At 45.0% G+C, this 18718-nt stretch overlaps 1 protein-coding gene across 4 annotated transcripts in view; it reads right to left on the bottom strand.

The window, feature by feature from the left end:
• The window catches only part of LOC306715145 (vang-like protein 1), a 43283-nt gene that overhangs the window by 6830 nt on the left and 17735 nt on the right, over window positions 1–18718 (bottom strand). For 3 of the 4 annotated variants that reach the window (XM_079185409.1, XM_079185412.1, XM_079185410.1), the window contains 3 exons: window positions 10033–10464; window positions 9386–9561; window positions 5849–6009 (listed from right to left, as the gene is read on the bottom strand). In XM_079185409.1, the coding sequence (XP_079041535.1) occupies window positions 5849–6009; window positions 9386–9561; window positions 10033–10464 (769 nt within the window). The remainder of the gene's footprint in view (window positions 1–5848; window positions 6010–9385; window positions 9562–10032; window positions 10465–18718) is intronic. The other variant, XM_079185411.1, reaches the window with a different exon arrangement.

Genomic DNA, 18718 nt, shown 5'->3' with positions numbered 1-18718 from the left:
TGCTGAGGCAGTGAGGAAGATGGCAGAGCAGGCCAGTAAAGAATTCCCTGACACCCGCATTGTGATCTCCACCCTGCTGCCTAGGACGGACACCCCTCCCCATGTCATCCATGACATTAATATGGAGATCAGAAGAGGATGTGCCCCCTTACCTAATGTCCACCTGGCCCTCCACCCAACCATCGGCACCTGGGACCTCTATGATGGACTCCATCTACACAAGGAAAGGATGGGAATATTTGCAAAGACCCTCAAAGACACGGCCCTGGGACACAATCCTTCCACCCCCTCCGTTACTACGAGCTTTAGAGACCATCCCAGACCTCCCAGAACTCCTCCCCCCCACCACCACCCAAGTATGAAGCAGAACCAGAGGAGGCTACCTTCCCTCTCCTCGGCTCCTGCCCACCTTTTACAATATCAGCAGCAGAGATATGCAGCAATAGCTGCCCCCGGCCCCCCTCCCCACCCACATCAGCAGAGATATGCAACAGCACCTGCCCCTTACCCACCCCCCCACCCACATCAGCAGAGACATATAGCAGCACCTGCCCCTTACCCACCTCCCCACCCACATCAGCAGAGACATATAGCAGCACCTGCCCCTTACCCACCTCCCCACCCAAAACAGCGGAGTTATGCTGCAGTTGTAGCCCAGCCTACTACCACAGTCCCTCCCCCTGCTACCTCTGAGCTGGGAGACATCAGAGAGATGCTGCGCACCCGACTTCTGCTCAGCTAAGCAAAATTATTATTCAGTATTGTAAATATATAGATAGTTGTAGGTGTTTTTTATATTTGTCTCACTATACAGGTTCATTTTGATTGTTTTTAAATGCGTTCATTTCATATAAGCTGTTAGAATATTCAGGGTCTCCACTCCTCAACTTTTGAACTGAAGAGTGGAAACCCTGAATTCATGAAATCTATCAAAAATGTTGATATAATTGTGTTAACAGAAACATGGTGTCACAATGATCTGCTCACTCACTGTCCTCCAGGATATAATGAAGTCATGGTGCCCTCTATCAAATTTAAAAACATACGCAAAGGCAGAACATCGGGGGGGATCTTGGTGTGGTATAAAGGAGACCTTTGCCAAAAGATCTCAACCGTAAAACAGGGTAAATCACACATTTGGTTAAGGTTAGATCAAACCCTGGGAATAACTGATCGGGATCTATATCTCTGTGCTATTTACATACCCCCAGTAGATTCTCCTTATTTTGAGGAAGACATTTTTGAAACTCTCCATTCAGAAATCGCGTATTTCCAAGCCCAGGGAAACGTGCTCCTAACTGGAGATCTAAATGGACGAACAGGAATTGTACCTGATGTCATCGACCCACAGGGCAACAACCATGTGTTTGGTCAGGCTCCCCTATTTACCACACCAACCATCACCCACCGGAACAACCTTGACTCTGAAATAAATAAAAGTGGCAAGGAGGTAGTGCATCTCTGCCGGGCCTTAGGCCTGTACATAGTTAACGGTAGGTTCAGAGGGGACTCTTTAGGAAGATTCACATACTCCTCAGCTCTTGGATCTAGTGTAGTAGACTATGCAATCACTGACATGGACCCCTCCACTATCAATGCATTCACTGTCAGACAACAATCCCCCCTCTCAGACCACAACCAAATAAATGTGTTCTTTAAACTCTCAGGTCAAAGGAATGACACAAAAAAGGAACCCAGTAAGCTGTTTAAATTAAATCCTACTTACCGATGGGCCCCAGACAGCGGAGACAAATTCATCATGGCCTTGAACTCACCTGATCTGATAGATGACATATCAATATATGACCAACATCAATATATCCACACCAGAGATGGTGTAAACAAGGCCATTGATGATATCAATATGATATTTCACAAGGCAGCTATTCAAGCTGACCTTATAAAACAAAAACGGAAGCCTGTTAAAAGGCAAAACACTGAGAAATGGTTTGATCACGAATGCAAGAGCATCAGAAAAGACCTGAGAAAAATAGCAAATGAAAAACATCGCCAACCAAACAACCCAGCCTTACGCATTATGTACAATGACGTTTTAAACACGTATAAATGTACAATTAGGAACAAAAAACAAAATTATACTCAGATGAAACTTGAAGATATTGAGAACGCCATTGATCAAAATCAATTCTGGGATATGTTGAACAACTTCAACACAAAGCAGCCACAAGCATTACCCATCCAGCACGGTGACATCTGGAGAGCACATTTTGAAAATCTGTACAAAAACATACCAATAAACCGAACTAATTCAGATCAATATATTATAAAAGAAAAACTCCAAACATTAGAAAAGACAATTAAAGACAACCAAAACCCCCTTGATTTCCCAATTACTTGGGAAGAATTGAGCACACAGACAAAATCTCTCCGGCCAAGGAAAGCTTGTGGTCCCGACAGCATCAAAAATGAAATGCTCAAATGCAGCACCCCAGAGATGCAGGGTGCAGTGTTGAAGTTGTTCAACATCGTATTACAATCAGGATGTTTTCCAGACATCTGGAGCAAAGGGCTCATTTCCCCCATTCACAAGAGTGGGGACAAGTCAGACCCGAGTAACTACCGGGGCATCTGTGTCAGCAGCTGTCTAGGTAAATTATTCTGTAGTATTCTAAATAAAAGAATGCTACATTTCCTTGACGAACACTCCATCTTGAGTAAAAATCAAATTGGCTTCCTCCCAAAACACCGGACCACCGACCATGTATATACCCTTCACACTCTAATTAACAAACATGTACACCAAACAAAAAATGGTAAAATATTCTCTTGTTTTATTGATTTCAAGAAAGCTTTCGACTCTATTTGGCATGAAGGGCTCTATTACAGACTTCTACAATGTGGGATAGGAGGAAAAATGTATGATCTGATTAAATCAATGTATTTGGAAAATAGATGTGCTGTTAAAATTGGAGACAAACAAACTGAATTCTTCACCCAGAAAAGAGGTGTTCGTCAGGGTTGCAATTTAAGTCCGACTTTATTCAATATATATATATAAATGAACTTGCTGTTCAGTTAGATCAATGTGATGCTCCTGGGCTCTCCCTCCTGGATAGAGAGGTGAAATGTTTGTTTTATGCCGATGACCTGGTTCTACTGTCTCCTACTGAACCAGGACTACAGCAACAGCTGGACATAGTAGAACAGTTCTGTCACAACTGGGCCCTGGCAGTAAATATGAAGAAAACTAATATCATGATTTTTCAAAAACGCCCCAGATGTCAGGAAAACAAATACCAGTTTACCATAAATAATAACATCATTGAACATAGTATGAGTTATACCTATCTTGGTATAACCATAACTGCATCAGGGAGTTTCAACATGGCAGTGAATGCACTAAAAGAAAAAGCTCGAAGAGCTCTAAATGCAATTAAGAGAAAATTTTATAATTTTCAAATCCCAATTAAAATCTGGCTTAAAATCTTTAACAGTGTCATCCAGCCCATTGCGCTCTACGGTAGTGAAGTGTGGGGTCCACTCAGTCATCATAGTTATACCCGCTGGGACAAACATCCAACAGAATCTTTACACGCAGAATTCTGCAGATACATTTTACACGTACACAGAAACACACCAACAAATGCATGTAGAGCAGAACTAGGCAGATACCCACTGATCATTAACATCCAAAAGAGAGCACTCACATTCTTCAATCACCTTAAATCCAGCCCCCTAGACACCCTCCACTCCAAAGCCCTCCAAACCCAAGAGCTGAGCCCAGAGAAGAGTCCCCTATGTCAGTTGGTGCTGAGACTAACTACCTCCTCTCAGACACACTGGGACCAGTCTCACAACAACACTGCTCTCCAAACACCAATCAGAGTAAAACAAATTATAACACGATGTAAAGAAACCTATCTGGAACACTGGAAAGAAGAAACTAAAAGCCAAAGTAGATTAGAATGTTATCTGGCCCTAGAAAGAAATTACGAATTGGCAGAATATCTCTCTACTGTCAGAGATAGAAAGCAGAGACAGATCCTCACCAAGTACAGGCTCAGTGACCACACACTGGAAATCGAAAAAGGAAGACACAAGAAGTCATGGCAACCAAAAGACAACAGAATGTGTGGTCACTGTGGGACAGGTGAGACTGAGACAGAGATGCACTTCCTCCTAAAATGCGAAACATTCAATACAATTAGGAACATGTACTTTAAAAAATTTGACTCTGTAATTTCAGATTTTAAAAAATTTTGTGACAACTCAAAATTAAAAATACTCCTCGGAGAAGGAGATCGGGCAAACCTTGCTGCCCAATACGTGTTAACATGCCACAACCACACACACACACACACACACACACACACACACACACACACACACTTTATATATATATATATATATATATATATACTGTAAATATAAAATGAATAATCTAGATGTTATATAAATGTTATTGTGTATTAATATTATTGTTTATTAATATTATTGTATGTTTAATTTTTGTGATGCTTTGGCAATACCGTTTCTAAATGTTCATGCCAATAAAGCAAATTGAATTGAATTGAGAGACAGACAGAGTAATAGCTATTGATTTATCGGCCGTCTCCCACGAACATTTAAGAGGAGGAGGAAGAAAGGAGGAAGAAAGGAGGAGGAAGAAAACAAACTGGGGAGGGAGTAAAGTTAGTGCGCTGAAGTGAAGCTTAAGGGAGAGCGATACCTTAACACGGAGGGTTTGTGCTGCAGTCTGCCAGCTGTTGTGAGGACGACTCAGAACCTTTTTTTTCCATCAACCTGTAGCATGCCAGTGAGTGTGTGTGTGAAGCATCACTTGTGTGTGAGAAGGAGGTGTAACATGATTTAAGTGCTTTTAGAGAGTGAACAAAAGGTGCTTTGGTTGGTTTACTCACTGTCAAAAAGGTAGGCTTTGAGTTTAGCTCTAAAGGCGTCTTAAAGGGTTAGCGTCGGTGTGAGGGACACAGGGAGAGAGCGTTTGAGTATCAGATAACCACACGTGTCGTAGCGCATCGGCTACAAATCACCTGCGCTCTACGTTCCCTGACAACACGTTCTCCCGTTGGGATAACGGTCGCGGATCTGCTTCCTTCCTTCCAGGCAGCGCATTCCAGCGCTGTGTGGAAGTCAACCTGCAGAGACTTGAGGTGCGCTTTAGATGGCGATCTGTCACAACGTGAATTATTAAGCAATAATTCACATTTTTGAGTTAAAAAAAGAAAGAAAAAAAAAGTAAAATATGCGAAAAAGTTGCTGCGAATGCCAAAAGAAAGTATAATGTATTGTAGTATAGTTCCAGTTCACTAATATCTTTGGTTTTTGGTGATTTTGTCACATGAAGATGGTTCGAGGTACGATAAACGAGGATTCTTGTACATAGAAACAGGATTTAACGCAAAAAATGTAAAATACAAAATTAAAAATACTAGATCATACAGATCATTATATCTCTGCAAGAATATATTCCAAGCATCTAAAGCATAAACTACAGATATTGACCTTAATATGGGAGCACTATCCCTAAAATGATTCATTGATGGGAAAGAAATACGAGTGTATTTTGGTCTTTTTAGTGGAAATTAAACCTGAAATAGAGTTTTCCTAAGGTAACCTGGTGTTATTAAAACAAGACATGAATATTTAATAAGTGTCGAGGTGATTTTTCCTATTACACTGAAATGAATGCAAACGAATAGCTGCCTGGAAGCATCAATGGAAGATATGAATCCAAAAAGCTAAACAGATGAGACAATGATGAATGTTAGCTGCAGCCCTATAATAATAGAATAATAGAATAATGAGCCCAGCATATATGTTAGAGACAAAAAGACAAAACACAGAGTTCAAAGACCGGACCACTCACCCTCAGCGGGGGCTGCTGGGAACTCACCATCCACGTTGTAGACCTTGAGGCCGGCGAGGTGCTTGGCCGCGCGGGACTTGGAGGCGGAGAGCAGCGCCGGGTTGTTTACCGGGAAGTCGCAGTAGTAGCGCTCCAAGATGGCCAGAGCCGCCCGCTGGATGCTGCAGAGGAGAGGAGTCAAAGAGGAGCTTTAGGCCGAGAGGAGGGGGGGTTAAATCCAAGAGGTTGAGCTCTAACAGCGGAGAGAGGAACGTGAGAGACATTGGCCACGGGACATTTCTCACTTGGAACACTAGGAAACAACCTACTGAGAGACTAAAAAGACTCAAGACGAACCGGATCGAGGGAAGGATGTAGGACATGTCAGATTTCTGCATTTCCTTGCTCTCGTATCAATGTGATTTGGCTCCTTATGCACTTCTAAAGATGTTGACAGCTGTTGGCTGACCCACAACACCACTTTCCTGCTGAACACTGGGCCTGTTCTCCAGCTGCATGCGCTTGTTGTTCATTCATAGGTGTGAGAGCCCTCGCTGTGTCCTGTGTCATTCTGCGTGGTCATTAGAAATACCACAGGCAGACGCAAGCCACCCTCTGCTGAGAGTCACATGCACTGCAGGACATCATGACGGGCTAACAGAGTTCCAACGGGGGATCTTTAGATTGGCTTACAGGCTAAAAATACAGCACTTGTGAAAGAGGACGGGGGCTGTGACTTCAAGTTCATCTGCAGAACTTCACTGCAAAGGAAAAGTGGCGATGCCTCCAAAAAGACCAAACGCAATCCTCTTTTCTAAGAGATGAGACATTTGAATAACTAACATGTTACAAGCCTACAAAGACAACATTTTTCAGTACTAACTACAATATAAGGTCATGCAAAATGACGATTCATAGGTCAGGCCTAACAGTTTGTCATTTTTAGAAAGTGGGTCAGAATCAGTTGCTTAGAGAACAGAAGCCCTGAAAGCCGCTTTGACTCGGAGCACAACAAGCATTCTACTCTTTAGATGAGCTGTTGTGATAAAACTTGAATGATTCGTTGGGGTTTGTTGGTTTAATTGCCGGCTCAATAACACGAGATAACAAGCATAGCACAGCATTTTAATAGCAGTGGGTTTACAGCTGACGGAAAACAAACCCATCAGAGCACGGCTGGAGGCGGCGCTCATTTCTGCCAAAAGGGGCGGCGAGGAGACTGGTGGCCGCTCCCGTGGTCAACTGCATTCAAACAGACGGGACCATTGTTTATTACTGCCGCTTCCCGACTTCGGTCAATCATTAAAGCTGAGCAAACATGACAGAAAACCACTCCGAGCGAGCAGCTCCGCTGGCCAACGTCGCGGCGTCTTACGTGGAAATAAAGACTGAAGACCGTCTCCAGCGTTGCTGCTCAGGGAACGTGAACTGGGGAACCCCCCCCCCCCCTCTCCCCCCCCTCCTGGCTGTGAGGAATGCGTTCATATTCAACTCGTCAAAAAGGCTTCCTCCGGCCCTCCAGATTGGCATCAAAGGCCAGGCAGACGGAGACAAGCCTTCGGGGCCCCGGGGGCCCTCGGCCATTATGATAAGGAAAACCATGCCAGGAAAAAAAAAAAAAACAGGAATGAAAGCAGCAGCCGCCCTTCTGCTAGTGGAGGAGATACATGAGAGGAAACACACACGTTTGTGTCGGTGCTTCTCTGTATGATGCATGTTTGTGGCTGCATGTGCATGAATAATCTGTGTGTGTGTGTGTGTGTGTTTACGGGCGTGCAGGCTGACCAGATGCTGCGCTCCGGTCTGCAGGGAGCGCTAATTAGCCGCGTGTTTACAGTCGCAGACGGACAACAGAGCGAGGACGGGCACGCTGCCGGCCAAGCACCATGAATGGAGCAGCTTACAAAGGACAACACCCCCGAGCAAGTCTGCTCACACACCGACCAGACCATTACACACACACACACACACACACACGCACACACGCACACACGCACACACGCACACACGCACACACGCACACACGCACACACGCCTGACCCGTTCCTACCAATGCCATGTATTTACCTCATATCTCTGAATATGGTGATTGGGATTGTTGTTGTTTTTGAACTGAAAGGTTATGACCTCATCACATTGATCTTGTTTTCTTGTGGAGGACACAACGTGTGAACCAGTCTACCTGCAAAACTACAGAAAGATAAGACCTGTGTGTGGGAGCAGATGTGGGGGATGATGCTTCATCCGTCCGGTCATAAAAGAGGCCCGTCTATAAATCCATCATGATTTATGAGCGTGTGTGAGGCTGGGGGCTGCGTATTGATACCAGGGAGCTGCTGTGTGTGTGGAAAAAATGTGATCTTCCTGTTTTTGCTCAGAGATAGTAAGGTCATAAAAACCTGGTTGGTCTGGTCGGAGCTGTTCTTTGACTGACTGACTGACTGACTGACTGACACTCTCTCACACACACACACACACACACACACACACACACACACACACACACACACACACACACACACACACACACACACACACTCTCTCTAGCCTCCCATTAAGTATTAATCCCTCGTTCTGTATTCTGTCTCTCCCTGCCTCCGTCTCCTGGGCCTTCCTCTGTGCGCTGCTCTTTTCTGAGGCCTCTCTGAAGTCTTCCTCACGCTCTCCTTTCTCCTTTTCTGTTGTTTTCCTCCCGGCACGGTTTCCTCTCCCCATCAGCCACTTTGTCTGCACGCCTTCTTGTCTCTGCATTTTCTTCCATCTTCCCTTTACTCTTTCCTTTACTCTTTCCTTTCCTCTTTCCTTTCCTTTCTGTCTGTCTCTTGTATGAGTTACTTCCTCCCATTTCCGAATGTGTAACCAGTGACTCCCCCCCTCACTTGAGGTGTCCCAGTTTCTTTCTCTCCCTCCGCCTTCATCTCGCCCGCCTGGCCCCCCCCCCCCCCCATGTTCTCCTCCTCTATCATCTCTCAACATGGCTCTCTTTACCTTGCGTCTTGTCCCTTCCTCTTACTCCTTCTGTCTCTCTCTCTCTCTACATGCACATCTGGGTATTCCGCTAAAGTTGCTCTCATGCTGCATCCACGATGCCTCAGTGAGAAAGCTGAACAGACCGGTAACACTCTGTCGCCAAACAAAGTCGTTAATTCACATGATTGTTATTGCAAACAGTCCCATAAAAAGACCAATCAGAGGCTGATTTATCTCCTTCCTCTCTGCCATCGAGCTCCATTGTTCACACCAATGAGCCACACTGTTTACAAGCTGACATGTTGCTTCATTACCATGAACACACACACACACACACAAACACACACACACACACACACTGTAGTAGCTCTGTCATGATCCCACATACCGCCCTGCTACCCCAAATGCCGATTAATCCGCCGCTGAAAATAGTCCCCAACAAACACAGTATTTCCTCTCGTTTGGGTGACGTTTGATAAAAACTCCAGTGCCCAGCTGTTTGAAGAAATCAACCATTGACACACAGCGTCTTGCCACGTTTGCAGAAGATATGAGAAGATATGAGTGGACAACATTGTGCTTCCTCACCTGAGCTGTCCCAGGTTGTAGTGCCTCATCTCGCCGTCGGTGGAGCGCGTGACGCACACGGAGAAGCACGGCTGGAGCTGCCGGAGCTCCAGCAGCACGATGGCCAGGTAGTGGATGAAGAGCAGGGCGTCCACCAGCGACACGGCGTACTGCACGATGCCCTGGTAGTTCTCGTCCTGCGACAACATTAAAGGGTCAGTTGTGCCGCCTGATGACACACACACACACAGTATACACTGAATCTAAACTACATGCAAATGCAGTAAACATTTCCCCAACAAATATTACTGCAGGGATAAAAAAGAAATGTAAGACAAGATGTAGAGCGTATGAATATTTAGATACATTTCAAAGGATTGCAAGCGTTTTCCTGTTTTCCTACATGCATTCTGAATGAGGGATTTTAAATGATGACTCTCTGGGGAAACCAAATCTCTCTTTTGGTCGGTTGTGATTTCGTTGAGCTCGTAAAAGGCATTAAAAATGAATGTGTGTACAATAAACGAGACCTCTCCCACTGCTATTGGAAATATTTGGTTCTGTGCATGTCTGACGACTTGAGTTCTCATGTTTATTTTTAGTTACCGTGCACTTACAAGCAGTGATATTATCATATTTCACGCCCGCATTCCCGTCTCCAAACTCACCTGCGAGTCGAGTATTCTGACGCCGTAGAACAGCCAGTACGAGACCACGAAGAGCAGCACCAGCACGGCGAGCAGCGCCCTGAACACCAAGACCCGCGGGAGGCCGGCCCGCGGCTGCCTGAAGAAGAGCGCCCAGACGGCCAGCAGCAGGATGAGCATCTTGAAGGCCACGGAGATGAAGAGGCCCTCGCACGCCGTGCCGCAGCTCTGCAGCTTCTCCGGCCAGAGGAGGTGGGGGAGTGCCAGGAAGGCGATCGGCGTCAGGAACACCAGCAGGCCCAGGACCACGGCCAGGGCCAGGGTGAAGTAGCGGCGGCAGTCGAGCCCCACGCTGTCCTCCAGGTCCTTGGTGATGCGGACGATGTCCTCCTGGGAGAGGCTGTGCTCCGACGTGCCCGTGACGGCCGTGGTGGTCTCGCCCCAGTTGTCATCCTGAGGAGGAGGAGGAGGGAACAAGGAAGGATTTAAGATAAGGAGTGCATCCTAAGTCCCTTATTTCATCATTCCTAACTTCTTGATCCTCACTGGATAGAAACTGATCCGGTCAGCCATCATAAATCAAAGACCTATTATTGTTATTAATATGATCTCTCTTCCCCTTTTTCTCTTCGAGATCATCTTAACATTAAATATTTGTTTGTGAGATTATGAATGAAAGAGATCTGTCAAAGAAATGAGAGAAAGCTGTAATTCCTCCTATTAACCTGTATGTGTATAAAATAATGTAGTTTAATCTATCCATAGAAAACACGTGACGCTAGAGATCTCTCAATAATTTAGGCTACTGAATTATTTCTCCAATTCGTTTTTCATAATTCATTTACAACCAAATATAATAAATGTAGGTGCAAATGATCAATAACTTATCAATAAAAATGTCTCTGCACTAAGAGTCCATTTACAAAGTGGTTCAATGAATATATGTGCACACAGTATACAGGATCTCACATTCTGTTTGCCATAAGAAATACTAAAAACGTTGCTTGATTCACAAATGTTCTTGTATATTCAGTGGAAGACGGGAAAAAAGAGAAATGAGATGCACCCAGTGACTTCAACAAGTCCAGCCGATGCACAATAACCAAAGCACAATGGTGGAGTGGTGCTCGGGCCTGATGCAGTGCTCGAGGGGACAATGTGAGAGAGGACCTCAGAAGATTGAAAAGATAAGAGAGGAAGCTTCCATCTCTTCCATCTTCTGTCACGGTGCTGTATTTTCCTACAGCTGAGGCTCCTCCAGTGGACTTACATTATATTTCTTTTGCATTTGACGTCAGCTCAACAAAACAAACAAACAAAAAGGCACGGGAGGTAATTTCCAAGCACACAAGAAAAAGAAAGAAGATAGGAAGTGGAAAAAGTAAACGGAGCGAGCTGCCAACTGGGCTAAACTGTGACGTCTGGGTCCGACTGCATCCGCAGATAATGAAGGTCAGCGGCTTCAGAGCAGGAGCCGCTAGAACAAGGGAAGATAAGAACTCTTTACACAGCCAGTCACAACACGCTGCTACCGCGGCTCTGTGGGCGGCTGAGCCAACGAAAGAGAGGGCCAATGACGAACTGCCATCGGCTACAAGAACCTCCGATAACCAAAGGCGCTGCTGCCAGAGAGCAGGACCATTGTAGATGAATCCTATTTTAAGGGGCGTATTAGTGAGCAGAGAGGAGATGTATTGTGATCGCTGTAGACTGAGGGGGGGGGCAGAGAATATCCCACTGGCCTCGGGGGTTGAAACAGCAGAGAAAGAGATGAAGCAGAACAATGGGAGGACCCAGGCTGAAAGCTCAGGTTGTGTTTGAAGCTACTATTATCACTCATACACTAAGAATAGAATGTTCACTGCTGTACAGAATATCAATAGTGGATGCACATATGTATTAGATGGGCGGAACATGAGAGAAATATATAAAACACATATACATATATATATATAAAAATAAAAAACATGAAACATTTCTATTCATGGCCCATTCACGGGAGACGATACGTAAAAATGTTGACTTGTTGGTTTCCACAGGCGGCCTCCTTGATGAGGTCCAGCACAGAAAACTATCTCGGTTTCACCTGACCTTTGACACGACAACGCGGTTGTAAATGCTCAGCTCGATGTCTGCACAGCTGTAGGACCCGAAACATCACGAATCACAAACGAGAGCTGTAAACCAGACGGTGGAATGCGTGGCCTGGGTTCAAAAGAAGGTCAGAGTGAAGATGTCAACGTGTCTCTGCGGGGACGCAACCTGACGTTTGTGCTAGAAGGGCCAAAGTGTCTGCGTCTCATTTATTCATGCCAGTAAATTCATTTAAAATAGACGTTTAAGACGATACAAGATAATAGGCGAACTGAAATCTGGGTTAACCCTAACTGGGCGTTCCATTCTTGAGTTCCCAGTCAGAGATTTCAACTGGAGCGTCAACCTCAAAATCCAAGATGGCTGCTCCGCGCATCAAGAGTGAGTAAAAGCTGTAGTAAGATACTGTTTAATGGCACTTCTTTCTTCAGTCGTACACACAGTACTGTCAAACTTCCATCTGTGGACATATTGCTACGGTACAAAGTACCGTTGTTATCTATTGGTATTGCCGACGATAGCTAACAATGGCTAACTTGGCTAGAACTGGCGTCCATCTTTGTTTTTCGACTTTATGTACTGGAATACGGTTAACTCAGGTGTGACGTCATTCCCAGCTCTGACTTTCAAGATAAGTGGAACGCAGAGTAAAAAGCCTCCACTTTCCGAGTGGAAAGTATCATCGATAACTGTAGTTAGCCTAGCTTACTAACTTCTACTTTCTGAGTGGAAGCTAGTTAGCCTAGCTTGCTAGCTTTCAAGTGGAATGCAAACAAAGATACAGACGTCTTTAATTGCTATTGGTACGTACATAACCAACGTGTGCTTGTTGCAGTACAGGTCTGCGGCTCCAGTTAGCATCGCACTACGATAGTTAACAGTACGTCTGCTAGCAACGCCGGCCCTCGCATGCAGATTTCCCTCATCAGTGATTCCTTAAAACTGCAACAAACACGATGCACGTTATAATTCAACAGTAACATTAGATCAACTCTTTATGTATTTAACTCGACAGTTGGAGATTAATTGTACCTGACAGATAATAGTACAGAAGTCTGGGAACGTAATGCAAAATGCACACAAACAAACATAAATAATGCATGTTTCAGTCCAGTCAATTGGATGGAGATTGCTTTTTGAAACAGAACAGTGAAAGCCACTTCATCAATAATGAGAGAGGCGGACTGAAGAGGCCCTCAGCCTCTCTCCACGGAGACTTACGCAACAGGCCTTTTACTCACGCGGAGCAATAATCCCCGGCAGACGACAAAAGTAAGCAAGGCCTCATTATTTTCTCTTTGTATTAGCGGAGGATAAGTGCTCCGCAAAACAAGCCCCGCGAACCTCCGTCACACGGAGATTCACAAATCACCGGGGACGTATGCATGCCTCAGCAGCACTGGAGCTATTTTGCATAAACAAAGCGGCCATGCAGTAATGTTTTAACGTCTCCCGACTTAAAAACATATTTATTTATTTTTTCTGAATGAGTAAATATGGCACAACTGATCCACATGGTGCCGAGTACAGTGTGTGTGTGTGTGTGTGTGTGTAAGCAAATCAATAGGCATTAGTTGTAAAGAAGAGTGTCTCCTCACCACCTCGAGAGCACCCAGGGGAGACATGAATCACAGCTTCTCATGCCTCCACTCATCAACACTCCTCGCTCATAGCTTCATACCTCTGAATCACACACTGCTTCAGGACTCCTTTAAGAAGTCTAGCACCATCGGAATTAAGTGATGTGGCAACTGAAGACAGAAAATTCACTGCATTAATTGTACAAGAGGATACGGCCGACGAGGAACCTCGCACGCAATGCATCCTGGTACATGTAGGCACCGCCGGCACGGCTCCGCGAGCGGGAGAACTCCTCGCTTTCTCGGACAATACAGCACAGACTGATGAATTTATTGCACCAATTGACTACATTTACCATCGAAACTGATCGGACATCACATAAAAACGTTGGCCCTTTAATGGAGAGACGTGGTATCAATGCCTTTTCACGTTGTATAAACCACTTTGAATCGTCTTTGGAGAGATGCTATACAAATAAACTTGCCGTATGAATTAGCAAATATTAATTGATAATCATAACAGTTGCCCAATAACCTTTTGCTGTTGATTTTTTGACTGATTGTTTTAGCTCTACTAGTAAGCATTGATAAGTACACTAGCAGAACATCACATGGTGTTTCAAATGATTTAATATGAAGCAAAATCAGTGAGAGGATTCCTTTTGACCAAATGTCTATTGAGCTCATCAACAAGCCGTCACAATGCTGATGAAATGTGGAACATTACTGTCGTTGGGTCCTTACTACTCTACCTGGGCTTTCCCTCAGCCGACATTTAAATATAGACATCAGTGACCCACATTTCCTAACGGGATTAAGCAGCCACCTCAGGCTGATCTGGTTCAGGACCAGCATCCTCGCAGGAGGCCCGGTCCCATTCATCACACGAGAAGTAGGTTGAAACGGAGGAAGAAGAGCGGCGAAAAGAGAGAGGCAACAAAGAGGAAGAAGGCGAGAGCGCGACAGACACGTTCACTAACAAGGCAGCCAATTACAAGGAGAGGGACTGATCCACACAGGGAGGGAAAGTGAGGCCAGAGAGGATTACTGCACACAGACCAACGTGTGAAATCCTCAAAACTACATGTGTGTCATGAATAAACCACACCTCAACTAAACAGCTGTCAGGTCTACTCTACGTGCTACGCCTGCAGTGATTTATTCAACCCAGACGACGGTTTTACAAGCAGTTCCTCTGCTCTGGGCGACTTAACAGCTGAATAACAGAAACATCCGATATGACGTGTTCAATGGAGAGGGTATTAAAGAGAGGAAGATAACAATAAAAAAGGGTTCAAGCTACAGAATACGTGGGAGACGTAGGAGAGCAGAGTACCATGTGGTACCAAATACAAATGTGCTGTTATTAGCTGTATTGGCAAACTAGCGGCTAGTAGAAACTGGATAATAAACCAAAAAACAACTTTGGCTAAAAATCTACCATTACAGGAATATTTTGACATTCTTGCAGAGAATTAGACGAGAAGATCGACACACCACACTCATGTCTGTCTTGAATATGAAGCTAGAGCTTGGAGACTGTTAGCTTAGCCTAGCATAAAGACTGGAAGCAAATGGAAACAGCTAGCCTGAAAAAGGTCTGCTACTACTACTGCTACTACTACTACTACTACTACTACTACTACTACTACTACTACTACTACTACTACTACCACCACCACCAGCTCAATAACTAACATGTGTCTTGATGTCAACGTGCTAATTAGTACACTACTTACAGTCTTTATGCTAAGCTAACTGTGTCCTGGCTGTAGCTTCATATTTAGCGCACAGACATGAGTGGTGTCAATCTTCTCATTTAACTCTCGGCAAGAAAACTAATTAGCGTATTTCCCAAAAATAACTAACTTTTCCTTTAATACGTCTCCGTGAATGAAGAACAGTAAGTAACACACTAGCTTAAAACTTTGCGATAACTTTGGCTTTGCTTCAAAGGAAAAGACCCTGCGCCGCTAGAGAGAACATGAAAAGTATGTACAGAAGAAGAGCAGCAATCGAGCAGTAAGCCGAGCATCCAATCCAGTCACTTCCTCCAACGCACAAAGATACGGCATCATTAAAACCGCTGAGCGGTGTGTCTATAAAAGCACGGCGAGGGCGGTTTGATAAGAGGCAGAATGTGCCATCAAAGTATTTCTTTGATGAAATGTTGGCCCGGCTGCAAACTTTAAGTGCTGCAACATGATATCGGGGCTGCTGAGCTTTAAACACATCCAGCCAGACATGTGAACGGCACACGGGCACTCGTCTGCGTCGTATTGAGTTACAGGACTGCTTGTGGGGATTGGAGGGGTTTCCTGATGTTGTGGGCCCTCGCTCAAAAGCCCTACGGGGTGTTTTTTATTTTTAATTATATGACAATTACATATGTTTTGCCAAAAAAATACATTTGCTTAGAATATTCTATTCTGGTCTGAGGTGAAATAACAGTTTTGCAGTTCAAAATCAAGAGAAAGCTGAATATTTTGCACCTGTAGAAATTCTTTGGAACTACAATAACTATCACTAAGCCTTTAAGTGCTCATCTGAGCAGGTGTATATATACACACTAACACGCTATGTCTGCTAGCGCGCATTTCCAAAGCTTTCAGCTGAGTATTTGATGCATTCTTTCTAAATAACAGCCATTGTCTCTCCGGTAAGTCAAATATCCACTAAAAGCCTGTTTTCTGTTGTTCAGCAATAAGTGGGCTGCAAACAAAAGCCTCTCGCTCAGAGCAGGAACAAGTGCACTCTACTCACTCCTGGGAGGCAAGGTGTGCGTGTGTGTGTAAAATATTGCATTCCCAAAGAGCTCCTCACAGCCATTTAAAACCAACCTTTGTACAAACTGTGGACAGCGTGCGAGGCGGCCAAGAACTTGTCGGGACAAGGAAGGGAAGCGCCGTAAAAATAGTCTCCCGGACTAACTCCAAGGATGGAGGAGTGACGGCGAGACAATGGGAGGCCGGCAGCTGAGCAGCGCTTGATAAAGAGGTTGAATTGCAGTATGGTTGAAATGGATTATTCACGGGAATGTCAGGTAACCATGAAGGGAATAGAGAACTTCTAATTTAGCCAGTGTGAAGATGATGTGATGATGTGGTATGAGAGCTGATGGAGAAACCTGGCATGACTAAGAATTACACTTGAAATCATCTCAAGAGCAGATTAAGGAGTAAAGAAGTTCTTTGCGGAGTGTGAAGAATACAACTTTTGTTTAACTTTCAGAGTGGGAGCTTTCTTTAAGAGCAGTTTTAACTGTTAATTACAACTTCCAGTTAATGTTATGTGTGTGAAATATCTCCACTAGGCTGCCATGTCTTTCTGTAGGCCTATTGTTGTGGCCTAACAATGAGGTGACGTTCACTAATCAATCAAACAATCAACGTTTCTTGACCTGCACAATTATTGTTAAAGTGACAAACATTACAAGTGTAATTTATGGCTAATTTAAGTGTAATTCAAACCCCCAAAAAAGCATTTGTCCCTCGCCGTTGACTACCCTACATGTTCTTTTCCGAAATAAGATCCCGATGAAGGACGGATGGGTACAGACTATGCCTCGCTCCATTGCTTCAGATAGTGTCGTATATATTATATAGATATAGATATATATATATATATATATATATATTGCGCGCATGCATTCATACGGGATCAACGTCAGAGACCTCTGGAGCTCTCTGGCATGGAAGAGCATTTGTAGAGAAATGTAAGAAAAGCGTTATTTAAATGAGGAATGTGACGTTCACTTTGAGCTGCTGGGTAAATACAGACCATCGTGTCCTTGTGGGAGCAGAGACAAAGAGAAGGGGAGCTGCCTTTAGTTCTACATCAACCTGTAGGTCCAGTCGCTGCATGTTGGACCTCTCTTGTTCTTACCTGGCTCGGTTTAGTCCCCGCTCCAGAGCTGGCCACTGGAGGAGAGTTAGTAATAGAGTCTTCTTCTATGGTGGTGACAATCACTTCCCTTATATCCTCTATCGCCTCACAGACCTCGAGCACCTGCAGCACTTCATCTCCCTCCTCCATCACCGGTGGCGACTGCATCCCCGAAATCCTCACTGAACTTCACCTCGGTCCGGCTCGCTCGAACATCGCCTCTGTGCTTCCTTCCCCCGATAGATCCCAGTGTGTGTGTGTGTGACCTCTCCGACTCCGCTTTATATAGAAATCTCTCCCATCATGCCTCAGGAGGCATCGTATGGGACTGTGCGCTCGCCTGCCACATAATGTGAGGGGCTCTACGGAGAGGAGCGATGGAGCGCACAGAGAGAGGAAGAGAGTTGATATGAGATGATCACATGGGATGTCCTGACAGCGGGAGAGATGGAGAGAGGGGGGGTATGGGATGGATGGATGGATGGATGGATGGAGGAGGAGAGGAAGGTGGAGCGGAGGAGTACAGTAAATAAACAGTCCAGAGAGGAGAGTCAACAACACCAATTAGGTGCCATCGCTATACTCCAAAGGTTTCACCCATCCTCCTCCTCCTCCGGCCCCTCCTCCTCCTCCTCCTCCTCTTCCTCCCCCTCCTCCTCCTCCTCCTCCTGCTCCTCCTCCTCCTCTCTCTCTCTCCCTCCCTTTTATCCGTCTTTCCCTCAAGGCATCCTCTCTCTCATTCTCCGCTCGCCTCTTGCCTCAGCGCCACTCTCCGTGCATCGCTTCTGACCCAGTGAGCACCGCGGCGTCGCAGCGCTGCCACAGGCGAGGCTGCATGTGTGTTAATGCGTGCGCGTGCGTGCGTGTGTGTGTGTGTGTGTGTGTGCGTGGGATGGTATGACAAAAACTTGCTCATCAACAGCGGAACACAACAACCCGACGGTGCGTCTTAAAAATAATCAAAACTCGCTATATATCAAAAACACATCAACAGATCACCAGAAGCGATACGAGCGCTAACAGCAACGGTAACGGAGGTTACATCGGGTTTCAATATGATGCGTTCAAGCTCTACTCAGTAAGACTGAGGATTAGGCGAAGGCAAGTTATAACGTTATTGTGTTAAGTAAGGAATTAGGACCCGTTTA

The sequence above is a fragment of the Pholis gunnellus genome (assembly GCF_910591455.1).
Source record: "Pholis gunnellus genome assembly, chromosome: 24".
Taxonomy (NCBI): Eukaryota; Metazoa; Chordata; class Actinopteri; order Perciformes; family Pholidae; genus Pholis; species Pholis gunnellus.
Note: the sequence above shows the minus strand (reverse complement) of the source record. Positions and strands in the feature narration are given on the sequence as shown.